The sequence below is a fragment of the Schistocerca gregaria genome, chromosome 4 (assembly GCF_023897955.1).
Source record: "Schistocerca gregaria isolate iqSchGreg1 chromosome 4, iqSchGreg1.2, whole genome shotgun sequence".
In the NCBI taxonomy this organism is placed as follows: Eukaryota; Metazoa; Arthropoda; class Insecta; order Orthoptera; family Acrididae; genus Schistocerca; species Schistocerca gregaria.
Window position 1 is genome coordinate 310,924,708 of NC_064923.1, and position 22,404 is coordinate 310,947,111.

Here is a 22,404-nt window from a genome sequence, read left to right on the forward strand (position 1 = left end):
GAATTTGAAAGAGAGTATTCCAGTCAACATTGTCTAAAGCTTTCTCTAAGTCTACAAATGCTAGAAACGTAGGTTTGCCCTTCCTTAGTCTAGCTTCTAAGATAAGTCGTAGGGTCAGTATTGCCTCACGTATTCCACTATTTCTACGGAATCCAAACTGATCTTCCCCGACGTCGGCTTCTACTAGTTTTTCCATTGGTCTGCAAAGAACTCGCGATAGTATTTTGCAGCTGTGACTTATTAAACTGATTGTTCGGTAATTTTCACATCTGTCAATACCTGCTTTCTTTCGGATTGGAATTATTATATTCTTCTTGAAGTCTGAGGGTATTTCGCCTGTCTCATACATCTTGCTCACCAGATGGTAGAGTTTTGTCAGGACTGGCTCTCCCAAGGCCGTCAGTAGTTCCAATGGAATGTTGTCTACTCCAGGGGCCTTGTTTCGACTCAGGTCTTTCAGTGCTCTGTCAAACTCTTCACGCAGTATAATATCTCCCATTTCATCTTCATCTACATCCTCTTCCATTTCCATAATATTGTCCTCAAGCACATCGCCCTTGTATAGACCCTCTATATACTCCTTCCACCTTCCTGCTTTCCCTTCTTTCCTTAGAACTGGGTTGCAATCTGAGCTCTTAATATTCATACAAGTGGTCCTCTTTTCTCCAAAGGTCTCTTTAATTTTCCTGTAGGCAGTATCTATCTTACCCCTAGTGAGATAAGCCTCTACATCCTTACATTTGTCCTCTATCCATCCCTGCTTAGCCATTTTGCACTTCCTGTCGATGTCATTTTGAGACGTTTGTATTCCATTTTGCCTGCTTCATTTCCTGCATTTTTATATTTTCTCCTTTCATTAATTAAATTCAATATTTCTTCTGTTACCCAAGGATTTCTACTAGCCCTTGTCTCTTTACCTACTTGATCCTCTGCTGCCTTCACTACTTCATCCCTCAAAGCTACCCATTCTTCTTCTATTGTATTTCTTTCCCCCATTCCTGTCAATTGCTCCCTTATGCTCTCCTTGGAACTCCGTACAACCTCTGGTTCTTTTAGTTTATCCAGGTCCCATCTCCTTAAATTCCCACCTTTTTGCGGTTTCTTCAGTTTTAATCTATAGTTCATAAGCAATAGCTTGTGGTCAGAGTCCACATCTGCCCCTGGAAATGTCTTACAATTTAAAACCTGGTTCCTAAATATCTGTCGTACCATTATATAATATATCTAAAACCTGTCAGTATCTCCACGCTTCTTCCATGTATACAGCTTTCTTTTATGATTCTTGAACCAAGTTTTACCTATGATTAAGTTGTGCTCTTTGCAAAATTCTACCAGGCGGCTTCCTCTTTCATTTCTTTGCTCCAGTCCATATTCACCTACTACGTTTCCTTCTCTCCCTTTTCCTACTACCGAATTCCAGTCACCCATGACTATTAAATTTTCGTCACCCTTCACTATCTGAATAATTTCTTTTATTTGATCATACATTTCTTCAATTTCTTCGTCATCTGCAGAGCTGGTTGGCATATAAACTTGTACTACTGTAGTAGGTGTGGGCTTCGTATCTATCTTGGCCACAATAATGCGTTCACTATGTTGTTTGTAGTAGCTTACCCTCATTCCTATTTTACTATTCATTATTAAACCTACTCCTGCATTACCCCTATTTGATTTTGTGTTTATAACCCAGTAGTCACCTGACCAGAAGTGTTGTTCCTCCTGCCACCGAACTTCACTAATTCCCACTATATCTAACTTTAACCTATCCATTTCCCTTTTTAAATTTTCTAACCTACCTGCCCGATTAAGGGATCTGGCATTCCACACTCCGACCCGTAGAACGCCAGATTTCTTTCTCCTGATAATGACATGCTCTTGAGTAGTCCGCGCCCGGAGATCCGAATGGGGGACTATTTTACCTCCGGAATATTTTACCCAAGAGGATGCCATCATTATTTAATCATACAGTAAAGCTGCATGCCCTCGGGAAAAATTACGGCTGTAGTTTCCCCTTGCTTTCAGCCGTTCGCTGTACCAGCACAGCAAGGCTGTTTTGGTTATTGTTACAAGGCCAGATAAGTCAATCATCCAGACTGTTGCCCCTGCAACTACTGAAAAGGCTCCTGCCCCTCTTCAGGAACCACATGTTTGTCTGGCCTCTCAACAGATATCCCTCCGTTGTGGTTGCACCTACTGTACGGCTATCTGTATCACTGAGGCACGGAAGCCTCCCCACCAACGGCAAGGTCCATGGTTCATGGGGGGGATAATAATGGTATGGTCTGCAAAAGGTACCAGATTTTGCTTGTTGAATGTTAAGTGGAAGGTGATTCACATATATAAGGAATAGGAGGGACCTAGTAACTTAATCGTGTGAGACAAATATTTGTGATTTTTTCCCCAGTCTCTAAAATTTTCACCTTTACGACATTGTCTGAATTATTCAGCACAACTATTTGCATTCTGTTTGTTAAGTATGGTTCAAACCAGCTATGTGTTAAGCCATCAAGTCCATAAAACTTGAGTTTTTGTAAGAGAGTATCCTGATTTACAAAATGAAACGCTTTCGAAGGATCACAAAAAATTCCAACTCGTGATATACTATTATTTTAGGCTTGTACTCTTTGATGAGTGAATGTATAAATAGCACCCTCAGTCGAGCAACCTTTTCGGGATTCGAAACTGTGTTGTGCTAAGTAGATTGTTTCCACTGAAGTGTGTAAATACTCTTAAGAACATTACTTTTTCGAATATTTTGGAAAAAGATGCCGGTAACGAGACTAGATCATAATTTTTAAGCCTGTTTTAACACTTTCTTATCAGTTGTTTTAATAACCGTATATTTTAACCTCCATGGAGGAATTTCCTGTGGCAGTGATATATTGCTTGTATCATTAAGGACATTACTGAATAACTTGCAATAACTTTTCACAATTTTTTTGGATTTCCATCATTCCTACATGAGCTTTCGTTTTTCAGAATATTTAGAATTATAGTAATTTCACTGAAGGATGTTGGTGGTATTTTTAGTTTTAAAATTTTCTGGAATGATGCCTTTAATAAGTTCTCTTGCTTCTTCAGCTGAACTACTTACTCCTATAGTTGCTGCATTTGGAATGTGATTGTTAAAAGTACTTGCAACTTGGATATTGTTAAGACACAACATTGTTAATTTAGTTTGTTAGGGAGTTTTGAATACGACCTGGCTGTTCTGTCTCTTGTTTGACACAGTTCTATATAGTTTTACTCTTGCTATTGGTATTATTTTTTCTGTTAGGACATGCAAAATTCTGGAAATTTTAATGAATGTCCTTAAAGTATTACAGTATCTATTGTACTAAGCAAGTAATGTCAGATCTCGACTTACTTTGGTCCTATGTTGTAAATAGTTGATCGCTGACTTGGGTTTCGATGCACTATGTGACGCTAATTATGTGCACCACTTGGATGTAGACAATAAAAACATGCACACTATATACACATTGTATTGCACATGTGTTGCATTAGTATTCTTGCAACGTGTTTCAATGCCGTATTTTCAGATGCCACATAATAAGAGAATACAATCGTCTGTTAATTTACGTGCTATTGTTCTGAAACTGTAAAAGCTCTACCTTTCGTAGAGAACTGGCTCCACACACTTCAATGACTTCAATTACATTTTTCAGCTAATTAGTTTTTATATTTGTTATTTTGAGGATCATAGAATTGCCTGGTCTCATATTTTTCTTAAGGGTTGAACTGGACTCCTACAATACGTCTATGGTCTCCTCTGAACTCTTTTAAATTTTCTTAACTAGCAGGTAACATCATGCGTAGAAGCGCACAACACTTCACAGCACATACACCTCATAAACAGGCTATTCACGCCGTATATTTTCATGTCAAATAACGAACGACATTCCCATCAAGGGTTATCTGCTTTCACGCCAGTATTTTATTTTTCAAAATATATGCATACTAGGTACTTAGCTACATAGCTAGAAATTCCATTCATTGTTTGAACGATTTGTTAATGGAAATGGTGTAGATCCAGTCAGTGGACAGTATGTGTGTACATGATTAGTTCTAACAGTAACGAGCGTATATATTTCTCAGTTCTACTCATTGAAGTATCCTTGTAAACCAGCTGTTTCTTTATTGGCTGCTAGTTCTTAAATAAAAATTTGTCACTGGAACAGAAGGAACGTCCAGATGAAATTATTTTAGATTCGATTTATAAATTGTGTTGCTACCAGGCAGACATTTTATATTATCGGAAAAACCATAAAAAAAATTGTTGATCCTTGTTACACTACTTTCTCAGCCACTGACAGCTTTGATAATGAGTAATAAATACCATTTTTTCTTTTAGCGTTGTAGGTATGGACATCACTATTCTTCTAAAATTTTCGTAGATTATTTATGACGAAGTTCATTAGCGAATAGAGGTACTATGAAGGTCCAGATGAAATTCCTAACACCGGAAGAGGTGCCTACATATTATTCTCATTGGCCACTTTTGCGTAATCAGTACTCTATAGAGTTACCGTATAAAATCATTGCATAATGTATTATTATGTGGAAATTGGCAAAACATGTCATGGGACTGATTCGCTTGTTTTCGAGACTGAAATTATACAAAGAACAAAAGAAGCTGAATTTAATTGTGTGAGTAGCTCCATAACATGTTTTTCCCAGTTCAAGTTTACATCATTATGTACTTCAAAAATTGTGGAATATTCTATCCTGTTTAGTGACTCCTGTTCAAATGCTGTATGAATTATTGGTATGAATATTTGCTGAATATAACTGAATACCATACTGTGACCCTTAAGAACTGGTGGGGAATCCATTTTCAAACAACCGAGTTTCTAAGTCCAAAATGGGAATAATCATGAAAAATGTCTCCCAGATATTTCGGAAGGTGATCTTATGCTCTTGTGGAGTGACGCTGTACACAGATATAGCAGGTTCGAATCTTGTTGAAGAGACTTTCATCACCAGCATTAGGTTGATCAGCAGACTTTGCGCCAAATTCTGAGCATTGATAAGTGTGTCACCGGATGGAGGTATGTAACAATATTGTTGATGACCAGTCCTTATAGGGACTTAAATCTTTGTGGTTCCCAAAGTGCTCTTCAGGATGTGTAGGCTGCTTGCCGTTGCGTCAGCATCACCACCAATGCAAACACAAATACTTAGACGTCACAATTGCTTGCATTACTTCTGTTCTAAAGAGACTTGAAATTCATGCCACAGAAATTCAGTCCATCAGGAAAAGGTTTTGCACTAACCTAAGAGTTACACGAGTGTACACTCCACGTACTCAGTTCCTCTTTATAATGCCCGCACATCCTCACCGTACTAGCAACAGAATGGAAAGTGTAATAACGGTGATTCTTTTGACTGCTTTCAGCTGGTGCAGCCTCTCACCTTAGGACCCACAGTACAGCCCGTCCCTCTACCGGAACAGGGACAGCAGACTCCTAACGGGACCGTAGCCACTGTGGTCGGATGGGGAGCTACAGAGGTGAGCCAGTGTCAAGTCACAAGTGTAACTGAAATGAAGTGTTGGTGAAATACTGTACGTAGGAGAAAAACAGAACGGATTTCTATGACTTACTGTTGCACCGCATCTCACTGTGTTACCATCTCACAGCGTTATCACAAAAGCTGTATTACATAACTCTGTCTAGATACTGTTCTGAACGGTACAGTCATAGTTAACGATGATAACAATTATCCAGTTAAAGGGACAAAACATTTCGGTTTTCAGTCTCCCCGTCCACTGGAAGCTCAGGTAAAATGATGTGGAACAGGAGAAGAAGAACGATTAGCTGTAGCGCCTTTGACTTATCATCGAGGTAGAATTTCTCGTGACAGTAACTTCAGTCACATGGTAACAACAGAGTTATTACCCTGGAGACTCTCTACGGCTGGTATCCGTGGCAACAAGCGCGTCGTCCGCACCCGTCCCACACCAAAATCACGGAAGGATGCACCAAGGCAGTATGACTCACATGAGGGGAACTTAACGGGTCAAACAGTAAAATAAATAAAATGTGTACGTACAAATCCGTAAATGCATTGCAATTCAGGTGGAGAAAACAGCTGGAGGCCACGTGGGACACACGCCATAATGAGAATCACAATGTGTAGGAAACGCAGACAGGTAGAAAAACAGCATATAAACTAAATGTACTAAGTCAACGGTTTGACACGGAAAATGGGTCAACAGTATCTCCCGAACAACCGTCTGCCAACAAGCACAGAATCATATCAGAATTTAGGAGACCAGTTTGAGCACGAGTTACGAAGAGTTTGGTGAATCTTAATGTGAAGGATCCGTCTGGATAACAGCAAAGACAGATCAACCTGCTATTGTATTTTTCCAGTTGAAAGTACTATACTCTGAAGTGGCAAAAGTCATGGCATAGCGATATGATCCTCCACAGATGGCGGTAGTAACGCGTACACAGTGTATGAAAGGGCAATGCATTAGCGGAGATGTCATTTGTACTCAGGTGATTCATATGAAAAGATTTGCGACGTTGTTATGGCCACACGACAGGAACTAACAAACTTTGAATGCGGAATGATAGTTCTAGCTAGAAACATGCGATATTGCATTTCGGAAATTTATTTAAGGATCTAGGGATATTCACAGTAGCTTCTTAGTATATATACTCTCTTATGAAATTTGTAATTAAAACCAAACCCAATTCAAAAGTAATAGCAGTGTGCGTAACTACAATACTAGGAGGAAGGATGATCTTCACTCTTCAAGTTTAAATCTAACCTTGGCACAGAAAGGGGTGAATTATACTGCCACTAAAGTCTTTGGTCACTTACCAAATAATATCAATAGTATGACAGATAACCAACAAGTATTTAAGAAGAAATTAAAAGAATTTCTGAATGACAACTCCATCTACTCTATAGAGGAATTTTTACATATAAATTAAAAAAAGAAAAAAAAAACAAATAAAAAACATTAAAAAAATAAAAAACAAAAAAGCTGGTATATTATTTAATTATGTTGTTAAATTCACTTAATTATGTCATGTATTGGAAAATTTGACTCGTTCCACATCATTACGAAATATCGTATTCATGATCCATGGAACTAGTATTAATCTAATCTAATCCAATCTAAGGAATTCAGTATCCCGAGACCCACAGTGTAAAGAGTGTGCCGAGAATACTACATATCACGGAATACCTCTCACAACGGACAACACAATGCCTACGGCCTGTACTGAACTACGGAGAGCAGCGGCGTTTGCGTGGAGTTGGCAGAGCTAACAGACAAACAACACTGCCTGGAATAACCGCATAAATCAATGTGAGACACGACAAACATATCGAATAGAATAGTGCGGCGAAATTTGCCGTTGATGGGCTGTGGCAGCAGATGACCAACGTGAGTGCCTTTGCTAACAGCATAACATTGCTTGGCGCGCCTCTACTGAGCTTGCGACCATACCAGTTGCACCCTAGATGACCGGAAAACCGTGGCCTCGTGAGATGAGTCGCGATTACAGTTGGTAAGAGCTGATTGTAGGGTTCGAGTGTGGCGCAGAACCCACAAAGCCATGGACTCAAGGTAATGTGCAAGATGGTGGTGGCTCCACTGTATTTACATGGAATGGACTGATTCCTCTGATCCAACTGAACCGATTATTGACTGGAAGCGGGTATGTTAGGCTACTAAGAGACGAATTTCAGCCATTGCCAAAAGTGTGTGTGTGAAATCTTATGGGACTTAACTGCTAAGGTCATCAGTCCCTAAGCTTACACACTACTTAACCTAAATTATCCTAAGGACAAATACACACACCCATGCCCGAGGGAGGACTCGAACCTCCGCCGGGACCAGCCGCACAGCCCACGACTGCAGCGCCTCAGACCGCTCGGCTAATCCTGCGCGGCACCATTCCCAAACACCGATGGAATTTTTATGGATGAGAATGCACCATGTCACCAAGCAACTGTTGTTCGAGGTTGGCTTGAAGAACATTCTGAACAATTAGAGGGAATGATTTGGCCAGAGAGATCGCTCTCCATGAATACAATCGACAACTTTTGGGACATAATCGAGTGGTCAGTCTGTGCACATAAGGCTACACTTTCACAAATATGGACGGTTATAGAGGCAGCACGGCTCAATATTTCTGCAGGGGACTTCCAAAGCGTTGTGGAGTCCATGCCATGTAGAACTGCTGGACTACGCAGAGCAGAATGAGGTCCGACGTGTTATTTCGGGATATCCAAATCCAACTGAGGAGATACTAAAAGCAGGAATTCTCAATAATATTTAACAACAAGTTTTTAAATATTTCCATGTTGTTGTACTCATTGTTAATTTTGTAAGTTCATACTACATTCAGCTCATTCCAAATACTCAAAAAAACAATAACGATAAATTTAGTATACGAAAAATATTTCAGTGAATAACTTGGAATAATCTGTATTTTGTTGTGCTTGGAAACAGAGGACCCATATCTCGCCGAAAAAGTATTAGTCAACTCCTTGACCGATTGATTGATTGAGGGGGCTATGGGACTAAACGGCTAGGTCATCAGTCCCACACAAAGCCGCCTCCTGAAAGAGCACACTTGTTACTATGTAGTTCTATAGATGGCGTAGAAGTACCATCGATTATGTGACTGTCTATCGCTAATGTAAGTCACCAAAGTGATGTAGTGTTTATGTGTCAGTCATTCGTATGGAGTTAGTGCATGAAGAGGGGTCGACGCGGTGACATGACAGAATGGCAGAAAGGAGATACTGTATTTAGAGCTGCCCATGAAATAAGACTTAAGAGCAGCGCGTTACAGGTTTATTTAGTAAGCACGGAAAGGTTAGACAGATGCTGCGCGCTGTCGTCTTCTGTTGAAATTCCGAGGGCGTACGTGTCTAGAATAGTCAACCAATGTGTTACTTCCTACCCAACAGGGATCAGACATGAGTATCATACCTTATCAAAGACAATAGGTTTCAAACGCGGCAGGAACTTTTGCGGTGAGTGGCTAGTTCCATCGCAACTCATTTCCTAGCAAATGTTAGCCGGGAACTACATGCAGTTGGCATGTGGGGTAGTTTGCATCGCAAAAGGTCATTTCTGACAGGAATCCTGGTGACAGCCTCTTTATAATGTTTTTTAAGGGTGTGTGCGGTATTATTCACCTCCATATGTAGCGTCATTGATATCCTGCACATAAAATGCTTGTGCTGAAAATTTCGATTACTCCCTCTGTATAAATACAGAACATCCTGTATTCCTATTTCGGATAGATATTGTCATCATACTCCTTATTTTCTCATACTTTTCCTATATATTCAAAATTTTCGTTTTTTATCCACATTTTCCACATCTTTTATCCATTTGTAGGTGTGGAGGTACAAGGATATTCATGCTCTTGTTTCATACCCTACCAAGGTTCTTTAGCATCCATTAGTGATTTGCAACCCTAAGCCAAGCCAAATAGTGTCTGCAAGAACACTTGTTCTTCCTCTTCCTGTAAATGGTAATCAAGAAATAGAATCTCCATCTACACATAAGGCTAACTTAAGAAGCCAATTATCATGTAAGCTACAACAAATACCAAAATGCATTTAAGACTTTAGATATCTTAAATACAGCTTTATACCTACTGATTATTACAAATATATCACTCTGTGACTACCTAACAACGTTGAAATCAATTTGTTCTTTCTTGTATGTTTATAGCACAATATATTCCGTCTACAGCTGGCCGAGCTTCATACATATACTGCAAGCTTACAATATATATCTGATAGAAGGAAACAATGATAATGTTCATGGAGCTAGAGTTATTGTAAGCAAACATAGCTCTATTATACTGTTTTATGTGTTGGCCCCAAGCCCCGACATCCACAGATCTACTGAGACATAACACTTGGGGACCAACCGCAAACAGTATCCTGGGCATAACACTGGCAGACAGACCCTGAATATTATCCTGGACTTAATGCCGGTTCATCCACTCCAAATTTTATCCTGGATCTAAATCAGATGGATCCATCTTCAAACACCACCCTGTACTTACCACAGGTAGATGTACTTCCGAACCGCGTCCCGAATGTATGCGAAACAGTGAATTCTCTGAGAAACCGACACACAAAATAGAGCAATTCACCTATTTGTTTTACAATATGAAAAGTAAGTTAAGCTTTTGCAGCAGTAGATGGACTGTATTCTGTGTTATTAACATATGAGAAAGTAAATACGGATGTCATCATTGTTGGGTGGTCATGGTGATTTTTTTTTAAGAATCAGTAGGTGTAAAACTGTATCTCATAAATTCAGCAGTTCACATAATTTAGTATGTGTGCTTTAGCGCATATAAGATTTGTGTTTGATAGTTAGCATTATGTGGTGATGGAAGGTTTCGTTTTGGGTTATCATTTGGAGCAAAAGCGGAACAAGTGATTTTGCAGTCACGTTATAGAATCCCTCTGCCATTTTCAAGGGATCCAAACAATTAATGATGCTAAAGAAACTTGATGGGATATGCAATAAGAGCATAAATATTGTTGTGCATCTTTGAATAAAATATGGATAAATATATGGGAAAATATGTAAAATAATGAAAAATAGGGAAAAAATAGAAACATAAGGAAAATGGTAAAAATATAAAAAATTTACCAGGCAAAAACTGGAAACCAATTAGAGGGGATATAAGTAACATACGAACGCATCATACAAACCAGAGTTGGGTGACGCTAAAATTCTTGTTGTAATGGAGCAAGTGCGTGGCTATTGCATCAGCTTCAAGAGTATAATACAAGTTTTTGTTGCGATTGTTTAACAAATGCAGCTGTTTGGTTAATTAATATCAAACCACAAGTACTATATGTGGCAGGAAGATTACCAGGGAAATGGTACTGTTATTCCTAATCCAAGGTTTATCTATAAAATAGGATGCGATTGTTAACACGAGTGATACAAGTCTCACACATAAGTTGTGCTACGTGTTTACTTTTTTTCCCAAATTAACTATTTGCATTTACAATCCATTCTCTCCTACAAGAAAGAAGGAAGAAGAAAGAAAACGTTGCTGACAGGCGCAAGACCACTAACCAGGTGTGGTAATGTTAGATTAGAGCAGTGTGATTTGTAATATTCATTATTATTATTATTATTATTATTATTATTATTGTTATGAATGCTGTGGTATTCTCTCCCAGTACGTGCAAATTGGGACTTTAAACGGAGGTCCAAAAGCCATGCGATGTTGTTGTTGTGGTCTTCAGTCCTGAGAATGGTTTGATGCAGCTCTCCATGCTACTCTATCCTGCGCAAGATTCTTCATCTCCCAGTATTCACTGCAACCTGCATCCTTCTGAATCTGCATAGTGTATTCATCTCTTGGTCTCCCTATACGAATTTGACCCTCCACACTGCCATCCAATGCTAAATTTGTGATCCCTTGATGCCTCAGAACATGCCCTACCAACCGGTACCTTCTTCTTGTCAAGTTGTGCCACAAACGCCTCTTCTCCCCAATTCTATTTAATACCTCCTCATTAGTTACGTGATCTACCCATCTAATCTTCAGCATTATTCTGTAGCACCACATTTCGAAAACTTCTATTATTTTCTTGTCCAAACTATTTATCGGTCATGTTTCACTTCCATACATGGCTACACCCCACACAAATACTTTCAGAAACGACTTCCTGACACTTAAATCTATACTCGATGTTAACAAATTTCTCTTCTTCAGAAACGCTTTCCTTGTCATTGCCAGTCTACATTTTATATCCTCTCTACTTCGACCATCATCAGTTATTTTGCTCCCCAAATAACAAAACTCCTGTACTATTTTAAGTGTCTCTTTTCCTAACCTAATTCCCTCAGAATCACCCAACTTAATTCGACTATATTCCATTATCCTCGTTTTGCTTTTTTTGATGTTCGTCTTGTATCCTCCTTTCAAGACACTGTTCATTCAGGTTCAACTGCTCTTCCAAGTCCTTTGCTGTCTCTGATAGAATTACAATGTCATCGGCGAACCTCAAAATTTTTATTTCTTCTCCAGGGATTTTAACACCTACTCCGATTTTTTCTTTTGTTTCCTTTACTGCTTGCTCGATATACAGATTGAATAACATCGGGGAGAGGCTACAACATTGTCCCACTCCCTTCCCAGCCGCTGCTTCCCTTTCATGTCCCTCGACTCTTATAACTGCCATCTGGTTTCTGTACAAATTGTAAATAGCCTTTCGCTCCCTGTATTTTACCCCTGCCACCTTTAGAATTTGAAAGAGAGTATTCCAGTCAACATTGACAAAAGCTTTCTCTAAGTCTACAAATGCTAGAAATGTAGGTTTGCCTTTCCTTAATCTTTCTTCTAAGATAAGTCGTAAGATCAGTATTGCCTCACGTGTTCCAATATTTCTACGGAATCCAAACTGATCTTCCCCGAGGTCGGCTTCTACTAGTTTTTCCATTCGTCTGTAAAGAATTCGCGTTAGTATTTTGTAGCCCTGGCTTATTAAACTGATTGTTCGGTAATTTTCACATCTGGCAACACCTGATTTCTTTGGGATGGGGATTATTATATTCTTCTTGAAGTATGGGGGTATTTCGCCTGTCTCATACATCTTGCTCACCAGATGGTAGAGTTTTGTCAGGACTGGCTCTCCCAAGGCTGTCAGTAGTTCTAATGGAATGTTGTCTACTCCAGGGGCCTTGTTTCGACTCAGGTCTTTCAGAGCTCTGTCAAACTCTGCACGCAGAATACTATCTCCCATTTAGTCTTCATCTACATTCTCCTCTGTTTCCAGAATATTGTCCTCAAGTACGCCACCCTTGTATGAACCCTCTATATACTCCTTCCACCTTTCTGATTTCCCTTCTTTGCTTAGAACTGGATTTCCATCCGAGCTCTTGATAGCCGTACAAATGATTCTCTTTTCTCCAAAGGTCTCTTTAATTTTCCGGTAGGCATTATCTTCTTGCCCCTAGTGAGATAAGCCTCTACATCCTTACATTTGTCCTCTAGCCATACCTGCTTAGCTATTTTGCACTTCCTGTCGATCTCATTTTTGAGACGTTTATATTCCTTTTTGCCTGCTTCATTTACTGCATTTTTATATTTTCTCCTTCCATCAGTTAAATTAAATATTTCTTCTGTTACGCAAGGATTTTTACTAGCCCTCGTCTTTTTACCTACTTCATCTTCTGCTGCCTTCACTACTTCATCCCTTAGAGCTACCCATTCTTTTTCTACTGTATCTCTTTCTCCCATTTGTGACAATTGTTCCCTTATGCTCTCCCTGAAACTCTGTACAACCTCTGGTTTAGTCAGTTTGTCCAGGTCCCATCTACTTAAATTCCCACCTTTTTGCAGTTTCTTCAGTTTTAATCTACAGTTCATAACCAATAGCTTGTGGTCAGAGTCCACATCTGCCCCTGGAGATGTCTTACAATTTAATAACTGGTTCCTAAATCTCTGTCTTACCATTATATAATCTATCTGATACCTTCTAGTATTTCCAGTATTCTTCCATGTGTACAACCTTATTTTATGATTCTTGAACCAAGTGTTAGCAATGATTAAATTATGGTCTGCGCAAAATTTTACCAGATGGCTTCATGTTTCATTTCTTTCCCCCAACCCATATTCACCTGCTATGTTTCCTTCTCTCCCTTTTCCTACTCTCGAATTCCAGTCACCCATCATTATTAAATTTTGGTCTCCCTTCACTACCTGAATAATTTCTTTTATCTCATCATACATTTCATCAATTTCTTCATTATCTGCAGAGCTAGTTGGCATATAAACTTGTACTAATGTAGTAGGCGTGGGCTTTGTGTCTATCGTGGCCACAATAATGCGTTCACTATGCTTTTTGTAGTAGCTTGCCCGCAGTCCTCTTTTTCTTATTCATTATTAAACCTACTCCTGTATTACCCCTATTTGATTTTGTATTTATAACCCTGTATTCACCTGACCAAAAGTCTTGTTCCTCCTGCCACCGAAATTGACTAATTCCCACTGTATCTAACTTTAACCTATCCATTTCCCTTTTTTAAATTTTCTAACCTACCTGCCCGATTAAGGCATCTGACATTCCACACTCCGATCCGCAGAATGCCATTTTCTTTCTCTTGATAACGACGTCCTCTTGAGTAGTTCCCGCCCGGAGATCCGAATGAGGGACTATTTTACCTCCGAAATATTTACCCAAGAGGACGCCATCACCATTTAACCATACAGTAAAGCTGCATGCTCTCGGGAAAAATTACGGTTGCAGTTTCCCCTTGCTTTCAGCCGTTCGCAGTACCAGCACAGCAAGACCGTTTTGGTTAGTGTTACAAGGCCAGATCAGTCAATCATCCAGACTTTTGCCCCTGCAACTACTGAAAAGGCTGCTGCCCTATTCAGGAACCACACGTTTGTTTGGCCTCTCAACAGATACCCCTCCGTTGTGGTTTACCTACGGAACGGCCCAGGAGAGGCGCTGAAGGCGTTAGCGTGCTGCTAGCAAAGGCTCCCGCATCGGTCGTCTGCTGCCATAGCCAATTAAAGCCAAATTTCACTACACTGTCCTCGCGGATACGTTCATCGTACGTACCTCATTGACTTCTGCAGTTATTTCACTCCGCGTTGCTTGTCTGTTAACACTAACAACTGTACGCAGACGCTGCTGCTCTCAGTCGTTAAGTGAAGGCCGTCATTCACTGCGTTTTCCATGGCACCGTAGTGAGTATTCTCTCCAAGCTCTTTACACTGTGGATCTCGAAACACTGAATTTCCTAAAAACTGACGAAATGGGAAGTCTCACTATAATTCCGCATTCAAAGCCTAATAATTCCCGTCGCGCGGCCACACCCACGTCGGAAACCTTTCACATGAATCACCTGTCTTATTAATTACGTTCTCCGTAATTAGAGAGACATGTAATAAAAGTTATTATGAGAGTAGGTAATAAGATTGCTTTCTTTCCTGCTGGGTGTTTCGACTGATGGCTTCGTGCCCGTCTTATCGATCCTCTGCTTCTGGAGGTTATCGTCTGATTAATGTCAGCACGTAGGCATTCTGTAGATTCTCCAGTTGCTCTCTGGTTTTATAACTGCCATGGAGCCAGTATTTTTCTCTTACCTGTTGCCTGCGTGATGCTTGGGGTTGTTCTCCTACCTATGGCGAGGCGGTTACTGGCGTACAGGTATATTATGTTGGAGACGGTTACACAAAGGTAGGGACCTGTCAGAGTGGTTGAGACAGCTTCATTCTCTCCTCAGCTGCACAAAATAGCAGTAAATAGTAATGTATGGACGTGATCACTTGTCAGTGTGCTTCCAAAGGCACAAGCAGTAAAGTATTTGATATTAAGCAATGCATTGTAGAAACTATTTAACATTTGAAAATATGACATTTACATATATCTTACAACAGAAATTTGTTGTCTTTAGTGAAAACCAGACAAAACTGTAAACAGCAGTGGAAGGTGGAGGATTTACAGGAAATGCCCAATACTTTTTTAGCTTACTATAATATTTCTGCCAGCAGAACGGTACACCCGTTTTGAAATATACACTATGACGTCACACAGTAGTAACGTAACGTTACATAGAAGTTTATTTGTTTAAATATAGTTTGTGGTATCTGATCATCATTTGAAATCTCCGGAGTGGGGATTTTGTTGTAAGTAATTCACTGCGGAAACAAATTACTGCCATTCATTTAAGTTATTTCAGTATTTAATGGGGGACAGAATATAAGCACGCAAATGATATCCAGAGAAATAATAAAGCTATCATTCTTCAGTGAGCCACTTACCAAGGAAGAATTAATGGCAAAAATTGCAATTGACCTTCATCGACAATAACCCTGTAGCCTTTTCTTGAAGGATCTCGCAATTCTCAGAAGATAAATTCGTTCACATTCTTCAGGTTAATTGTAAATAATAATTATTTTTACGTTTATTGTTAAATATATGATTGTTTGGTAGTAGCATGAGGAGTGTGACAGACTGAAATCTTGTTTTCTGCAATAACACTCAAGCAAGATGGGTGCTTTATTAAGTGCAAATGGCAAACATTTCGCAATTCTCACAGCCAAATTCTGTGCAGATAACGTTTATCCGACACATTGCACATAATTGAGATTTGAATTGGATTAATATCCCACATAATATAGAATTAACTGACTAACGTATTGAGAATGGACAAGTGATACGACAAAATCATTTCGTAGATATAAAATTTAATTTTTATTTCTATGATAGCTTGCGTAATGTTTTAGAGTTATGAGGTTTACGAATGTCATTCGTTTCGATAAACAGTTGTGAAACTGGAATGTGTTATTTTTCCAGTCCGAATCTTCAGCTGAAAAATTGCGGAAGGCTGACATCCCGGTGTGGTCTGACGAGGACTGCCAGGAGGCGTATGCAGGCTACGAGTACCAGGTTCTGGAAGAGGACATCTGCGCAGCGATGCCTGAGGGAGGCAGGGGGCAATGTAGCGTAAGTTACACTCATCTGTTTACATATAGGTCTACAGAATTTAGTGGCTGTTTTCCATAAAAATAAGTTGCTGTCATTTTACCCTTCTACTCTTTCAAGAAACTGTCGTTTTGACTACTCTGCTGGTACATCCTTCAGGACTTCTCTGATTTCCATGCATGCCTTAACACCACAAAACTCCTAAATATGGTTACAGTAGAAGTGTGGTAACATCAAGTCGTAGAAGGAATAGGAGAGAAAATGAAACAACAGAATCAGTCAGAAGTGTTTACTTTCTTCACTGCTTTACAATTATCAACAGCCTATATGGATTTTGAATTTTAGTTGTACTAACATTACAAGTTGAAGCGCCCGTGAAAAATCGGTTTATGTACAGAGCGGTATGAGACACCGTTTAACACGAGACTTGCATTGGACAGGAACGGGAAATTGTCTTCTTCGCTGTACTAGGTAGTTTTGTCAGTGGAATTAATGGAATATGAGTCACGAAACATATTTTTCAAATGAATGAAAGAATTCAAAGTCCGTTGTAAGCTGCATAATGCTTTATTAGAGTCGTGCTGTTATCTAATTTCGGCCCTGAGCCATTATCAAGCACATTTGCTGTGTCTGGTATTATACATCGGGCTCATCACATTATTTTGTAAAGGAATGTCATAAACACGATATGTAACACGTGAATTAGCAAACGAGATTGATAATGATTCACGGCTGAATTTAGCTAATAACATAATTTTCATAAAGTAAACACAGAGAGGCTGTGGATCCCCTTGGGAACAAAATATTTTTGAAATGTCGTGCTACACAGCTACAATCTGTTTCATGTATATATAGCTACACCATTGGCGGAGGCTAAAAACTTCATTAAGTTGTTACTAGTTATGGTCTACGCATGAAGCACCTTTGTTATAGCATTTTACTTTCTGATGCATTACATATAGCTGCCTCAGCATTAAAATAAATAGACGAGCATCAGTATTGTTATTAGTGAAATATATCACTGAAGCTTGCATACTTGTCTGAATAATTAAGGCAGCGGTAGGTAATGCGTCAGAAAACAAAGTGGAAAATAGGGTATTCTGACCAGTATCAGAAAATTGTCCATAAGTAGAACGAAACTACTATCAGCTTGTCGAAGTTTTTGACAGCAATTGATTGTGTAGCAAAATAAACACTTTTTTCATCAGTCACCTAATGTCACGTTGTTACTGTTATCAAAGTTATCTAAACAAAACAGTTAATCTCAGCACACAACACCTACAAGGAAATAAAAAAATGCCAATAAATGTGAATGGGGAATGGTAGCTGAGAAATCGTGGGGATTTTTTATTCACCTCCAACCCTGTAGTGTCTACAGTATTCAGTATAGATCATTTCCAGATACGAAAACGGAATGCTGTGTTGCTGCCAAAAAAGAAATAAAGGTTGTAAAGTTCTAAAAATGCAATGGTGCATGACTGCCAAAAAAGAAATAAAGATTGTAAAGCTCCTAAAAGTGCACCTATCGCAAATATGCAAACATGATTAATTTCTTCATAAGAACAGACGTTATATAACTATCAAATTCTATTCCAGAGTGTATCGAATAAAAAACTGTAATCATAGTTCCAGCTAAGTGTCTTCTTGACGTGTACTTGTAAATGTGCAGGTGAAGTGGTAGTTGTTTTCATTCCATGTTAATTTCTCTGGTTTCTTTCATCTCGCTGTAGACTGTCACTTGCTCTGAACAGAGGAGGCACATTCGTTTGTAGAGTGTTCATTGACGGCCACATTCCTATTCAGGAGGTAAGAGTGTCGGATCACTGGTTCCGGGTCCTGGTAGTCATGCCAAATTTCTTTATGTTGCAGCGGCCTCCCAATTACTCAGTCTTAAAGAAGCTAAATTGTAAGTTAGTTGAAGTAGTTTATTACATGTGGTTCTACAGCCACAAATTTTTGAAAGGAATAATAACTTCCCGCTACTGATTTATACACAAGCAAAAAATTGCTTTTATTCAATCACTATTGACCATTTTTTGCTCTAATCTATTTTAGAATGTGTCTATACCAAGCTATTTTTGAGTCATGCGCACAGAAGTATCAAAAGTAGCAGTCGCTGTTAGTGTTAAGAAAAAACATTAGGACCTGGGAAAAACATTTTGTGCACGTTTGAAAATAAGCAGCTTTTACCGTACAATGAGCGCAAGTTGCCTAAGCTGTAATAACAGCAAACTGTTCACTATGTGATTCCCGCAGAGGGCTGATCTAAAACGCGCCAGTATTGACCCACAAGCTACTAAAGTAGTATAAAGGAAAAATCCTCGTAACTACACCAGGATAGTGTTGAAGAGGTAAACTGTTCACTGACATTCGAAACTGACTTTTTCAAAGCCGCGTCAGATTTGTCGTCGCTAAATTTCCACCACTGTGCGCCCACTTTCGCTACTTTTCATTTCTTTATGATTACATTCCTACGCAGTTCATACTATTTTCTTCCATTTCGTACTTGTAGTATTTGATTCTTATACCTAGACTGAAATATTTATTTATTTGTATGTCTTCTCTTCCTGTGGCTTACACAATTCGTGTCTGTTTACATAATTAAAATGAATGAGAAAATTTCTTTCTCTTTTTCCCATACAATTCGCTAAATCTGTTTTCGTTCCTTTCTTTGAGACCTATTTCCAATTAAGTTCAAACATTTATCTGATGTAACACGTTAGTTCTAATTATGTAACATTTTCTCGTATCACTTTTACTCCAGCATTGTAGAATGCAAACCAGACCCCATGTTTACTGTAAGTGCTATGTTTAAATTCTGTATCAATGGGTTCTGGAAACTTAGCTGTCCACTTACTGCTTGATCGTATTGATTCCATCACTTATTAACCAAATGCGCTTGTGGTATACCATTATCGTATTGTTTTCTGGACAAAAAGTTTTTTTCTTCATGCCTATTACTTATCTAAGCTCTATTACCTCTCTAATCCTATTACTTCTCGAACAAGATATTTCATTTTCCGGTTTTTTGTTTTCCTATAATATTACAATTGCGGGTACTCGTAGTCAACAAGTGGAGATATACCTACGACATATTAACAGATTTAATAATTCATGTAGCCTCATAAAGTTTTGAACTTACTAGTTGTAGTTTGCCGCATTTATAGTATAACCTATTGTCTGTAATGATACCAGCTCATTGATAGCTTGTTAGGAGTGTTCAGCTGTGTGTGTTGCAGAAAGAATTAACAGCTGTCAACATAACATCAGGTAATGAGCGAATAAACGAGGCAGAAATAAATATTTTTTACGTTATTTAGGAACCACCGCGAGCGTAAAATACAATATTAAAACACACGCACACACACACACACACACACACACACACACACAAAACCAATACAGATACAAATAAATTAGTTATTTTAAATTCCGGCAACTTGTTTCGATCTGTATGGCCATCTCCAGACCAGAGGCTCAGGTGGCGAAATGAGCTGTTGTACCGTGAATACCAGCTGGTACCTGGAACCTGTGAGTTTGCTCCAGGTACTAGCTGGTGCTCACAGAAGCTCTGTGTGCTGGCTCATCTCACCATCTGAGCCTCATTTCTGCGGATAACCATACACACCGAAACCGATTACCAAAGTAAAAAATTAATAATTTATTAGGACCTGAACTGGGTCTTTTGTTAAAAAGAACCAAAAATTGTTGAGTACGCTTCACGACGTACTGGAGTCACGACCGGATTTAAGGGGTTTTAAATGCAGGTACAACTGCTCTGATTCGGTTTTCCTCTGCCATTCAAAGTTTGTCACACAGTCGAATTTCTTTGAAGATCTATGGAAGGCTATGCTGACCCGTTTTTTGTTCAGTGAACATTTTCTATCCTGAAATAATATATTTAAGTCAATGATATTTCTCTTTAATAATGTTCTAGTTTCTGTGATATGTACTCGGTTGGAAGTATCCTGTAAGGTAACTAAAATTACGAATTTATCCGTATTTTGTGAAAGCTCTGGGTGTGCGAGACATGAAATCGTTGAAATACATCCTCTGAATTGTGTCTAATGTAGCATTTGACTTGTAGCAAGTTTGATTGACTTATATTTCTCCATTTTCAGGGAGACGGAGGAGGACCCTTGTTAGTGAACGGAACTCAGATCGGTATAGTCTCGTGGTCCAGGAAACCATGTGTTACCAAAGGCTCTCCTGGCGTGTACGTTGAAGTTTCGTACTACGTCGACTGGATCAAAGAGAAGACAGGGAGAGCTTGAAGAATTTCCACCACTAAATAAACCATACAACACCGTGAATGTGGTTCAAATTTGATATACATTTTTGTAGTTTCCTAATGCAGCACATATTTTGCAATCACATGATGAAATCGGAGAGTTGCTCTCTCTCTCTCTCTCTCTCTCTCTCTCTCTCACACACACACACACACACACATTTCATTGTGTGATTATGAAATATGTGCCCATTACGAAGCTATGAAAGTAATTCACTAAATGACAGTGGATAGTTCTGTACATAATCTGAGACTGCTTAGGGCGTAGCACTTAAATGGAACGGAATTTTTTACCTTTTTTATTCAGCCTTAAGTACAAGCTGTGTATGAAGTGTGGCGCTATCTGTGATGCGTATTAGTTCATTTCTCTCAGATTTCTTATCACGCTAATGAACATTATCTTCAGTCCGGTATTGAGTGCTAGCTGGCTGCAGTGCTGTGTACCATTTAAATACCAATGTTTGACGTGTAAAAGCGATTAAAATTTCAAAGACTTAATTCAGGTCAACAAGGAGGTTTTAAAGTTATTGTAGTTAATATTTAGAAGTCACTCTTATTATATTTCACAGCTTGCATACTTATGCTTTTAGAATAGTACTCTGAACTTAGCAAGGCACATACGTCGATTGTAGTTAGAGTGAAAGCGTCTTTACATGATGTTAGTTTAACAATATCGGCATATATGTAACACCATTGAAATTTCAGATATCTATATTGTGAACATCTTACGCTTTCCGCTTTCAAGAATATAAACTCTTAGTTATGAGAAGATGTATTTTGCTTGGATGTGTGATACGAAGTAACATTGTCCATAGTGTGAAGAACTAATAAAGTCTGAAATATAAACCGCTGATGACACGATCTGTACAAAACAAATAGATTGATACTTCACACATACATTTTGTGTAATGTTTATGACAGCGAATTGTCAGTTGTTACTTATACAGAGATCAATTTGCAACGGTATTAGAAACGTCAGGAACAGCAACAACAACAGGAAACATAGCTGCTTGCTCTTATCTGCGAGATAAACATAAAAGAAATAAAACTTAAAATCGTACATGGATACATATAACTACTGTCCATAGATCTAGTTTCTGGTGGATTTGAGTATCCCATGCTGCTTTGGAAATTAGTTAATATTACTAAAACTACGTTACACTAGAATCAATCTTTCTCTCTCCAGCGGGATGCACTGTTTTCCAACTCTCTCACAGACTGAAGCTCTCCCCTGGACCATGGCGTGAACCCAGATCTTTCCTTTAACGCACAACGCCATCGCCTGCCAACCTACTTTTTCCTTTGATTGTCTCTAGTTTTTGGATATGCTGCCTCTTCTTGATCTGTTCCCTTAGGTCACCGTTTTAGTCTTCCTTGACTTATTCTCGCTGCCATACTCTTTTATAGGGTGTTATCCACATGACTGATTTAACATGTGGTCCTTGATACCCATCGTGTCTTGTATTACGTCCAAAGGATGATTGACTGATTAAACCTAAACGAGATATTTAATGACTGGTAGATAAATACCATTCGTTTCATGGATAACACTCCTAGTAGCCTCTTCATCATAGAAGGAAGTAAATGGAGAGAATAACTACGCATAACTGCTTAAAATGAAGTTTGCAGTAGTAACACCCATTTGTAAAGATGTT

General features: G+C 38.9%; 1 protein-coding gene across 1 annotated transcript in view; it reads left to right on the forward strand.

The window, feature by feature from the left end:
• Positions 1–21,595, forward strand: part of LOC126267842 (trypsin-1-like) — a 43,482-nt gene extending 21,887 nt beyond the window's left edge. The window contains exons 5-7 of the mRNA XM_049973148.1: positions 5,399–5,512; positions 16,333–16,482; positions 20,583–21,595. Coding sequence (XP_049829105.1) covers positions 5,399–5,512; positions 16,333–16,482; positions 20,583–20,735 — 417 coding nt within the window. The 3' untranslated portion in view covers positions 20,736–21,595. The remainder of the gene's footprint in view (positions 1–5,398; positions 5,513–16,332; positions 16,483–20,582) is intronic.
• Positions 21,596–22,404: the final 809 nt, after the last annotated feature.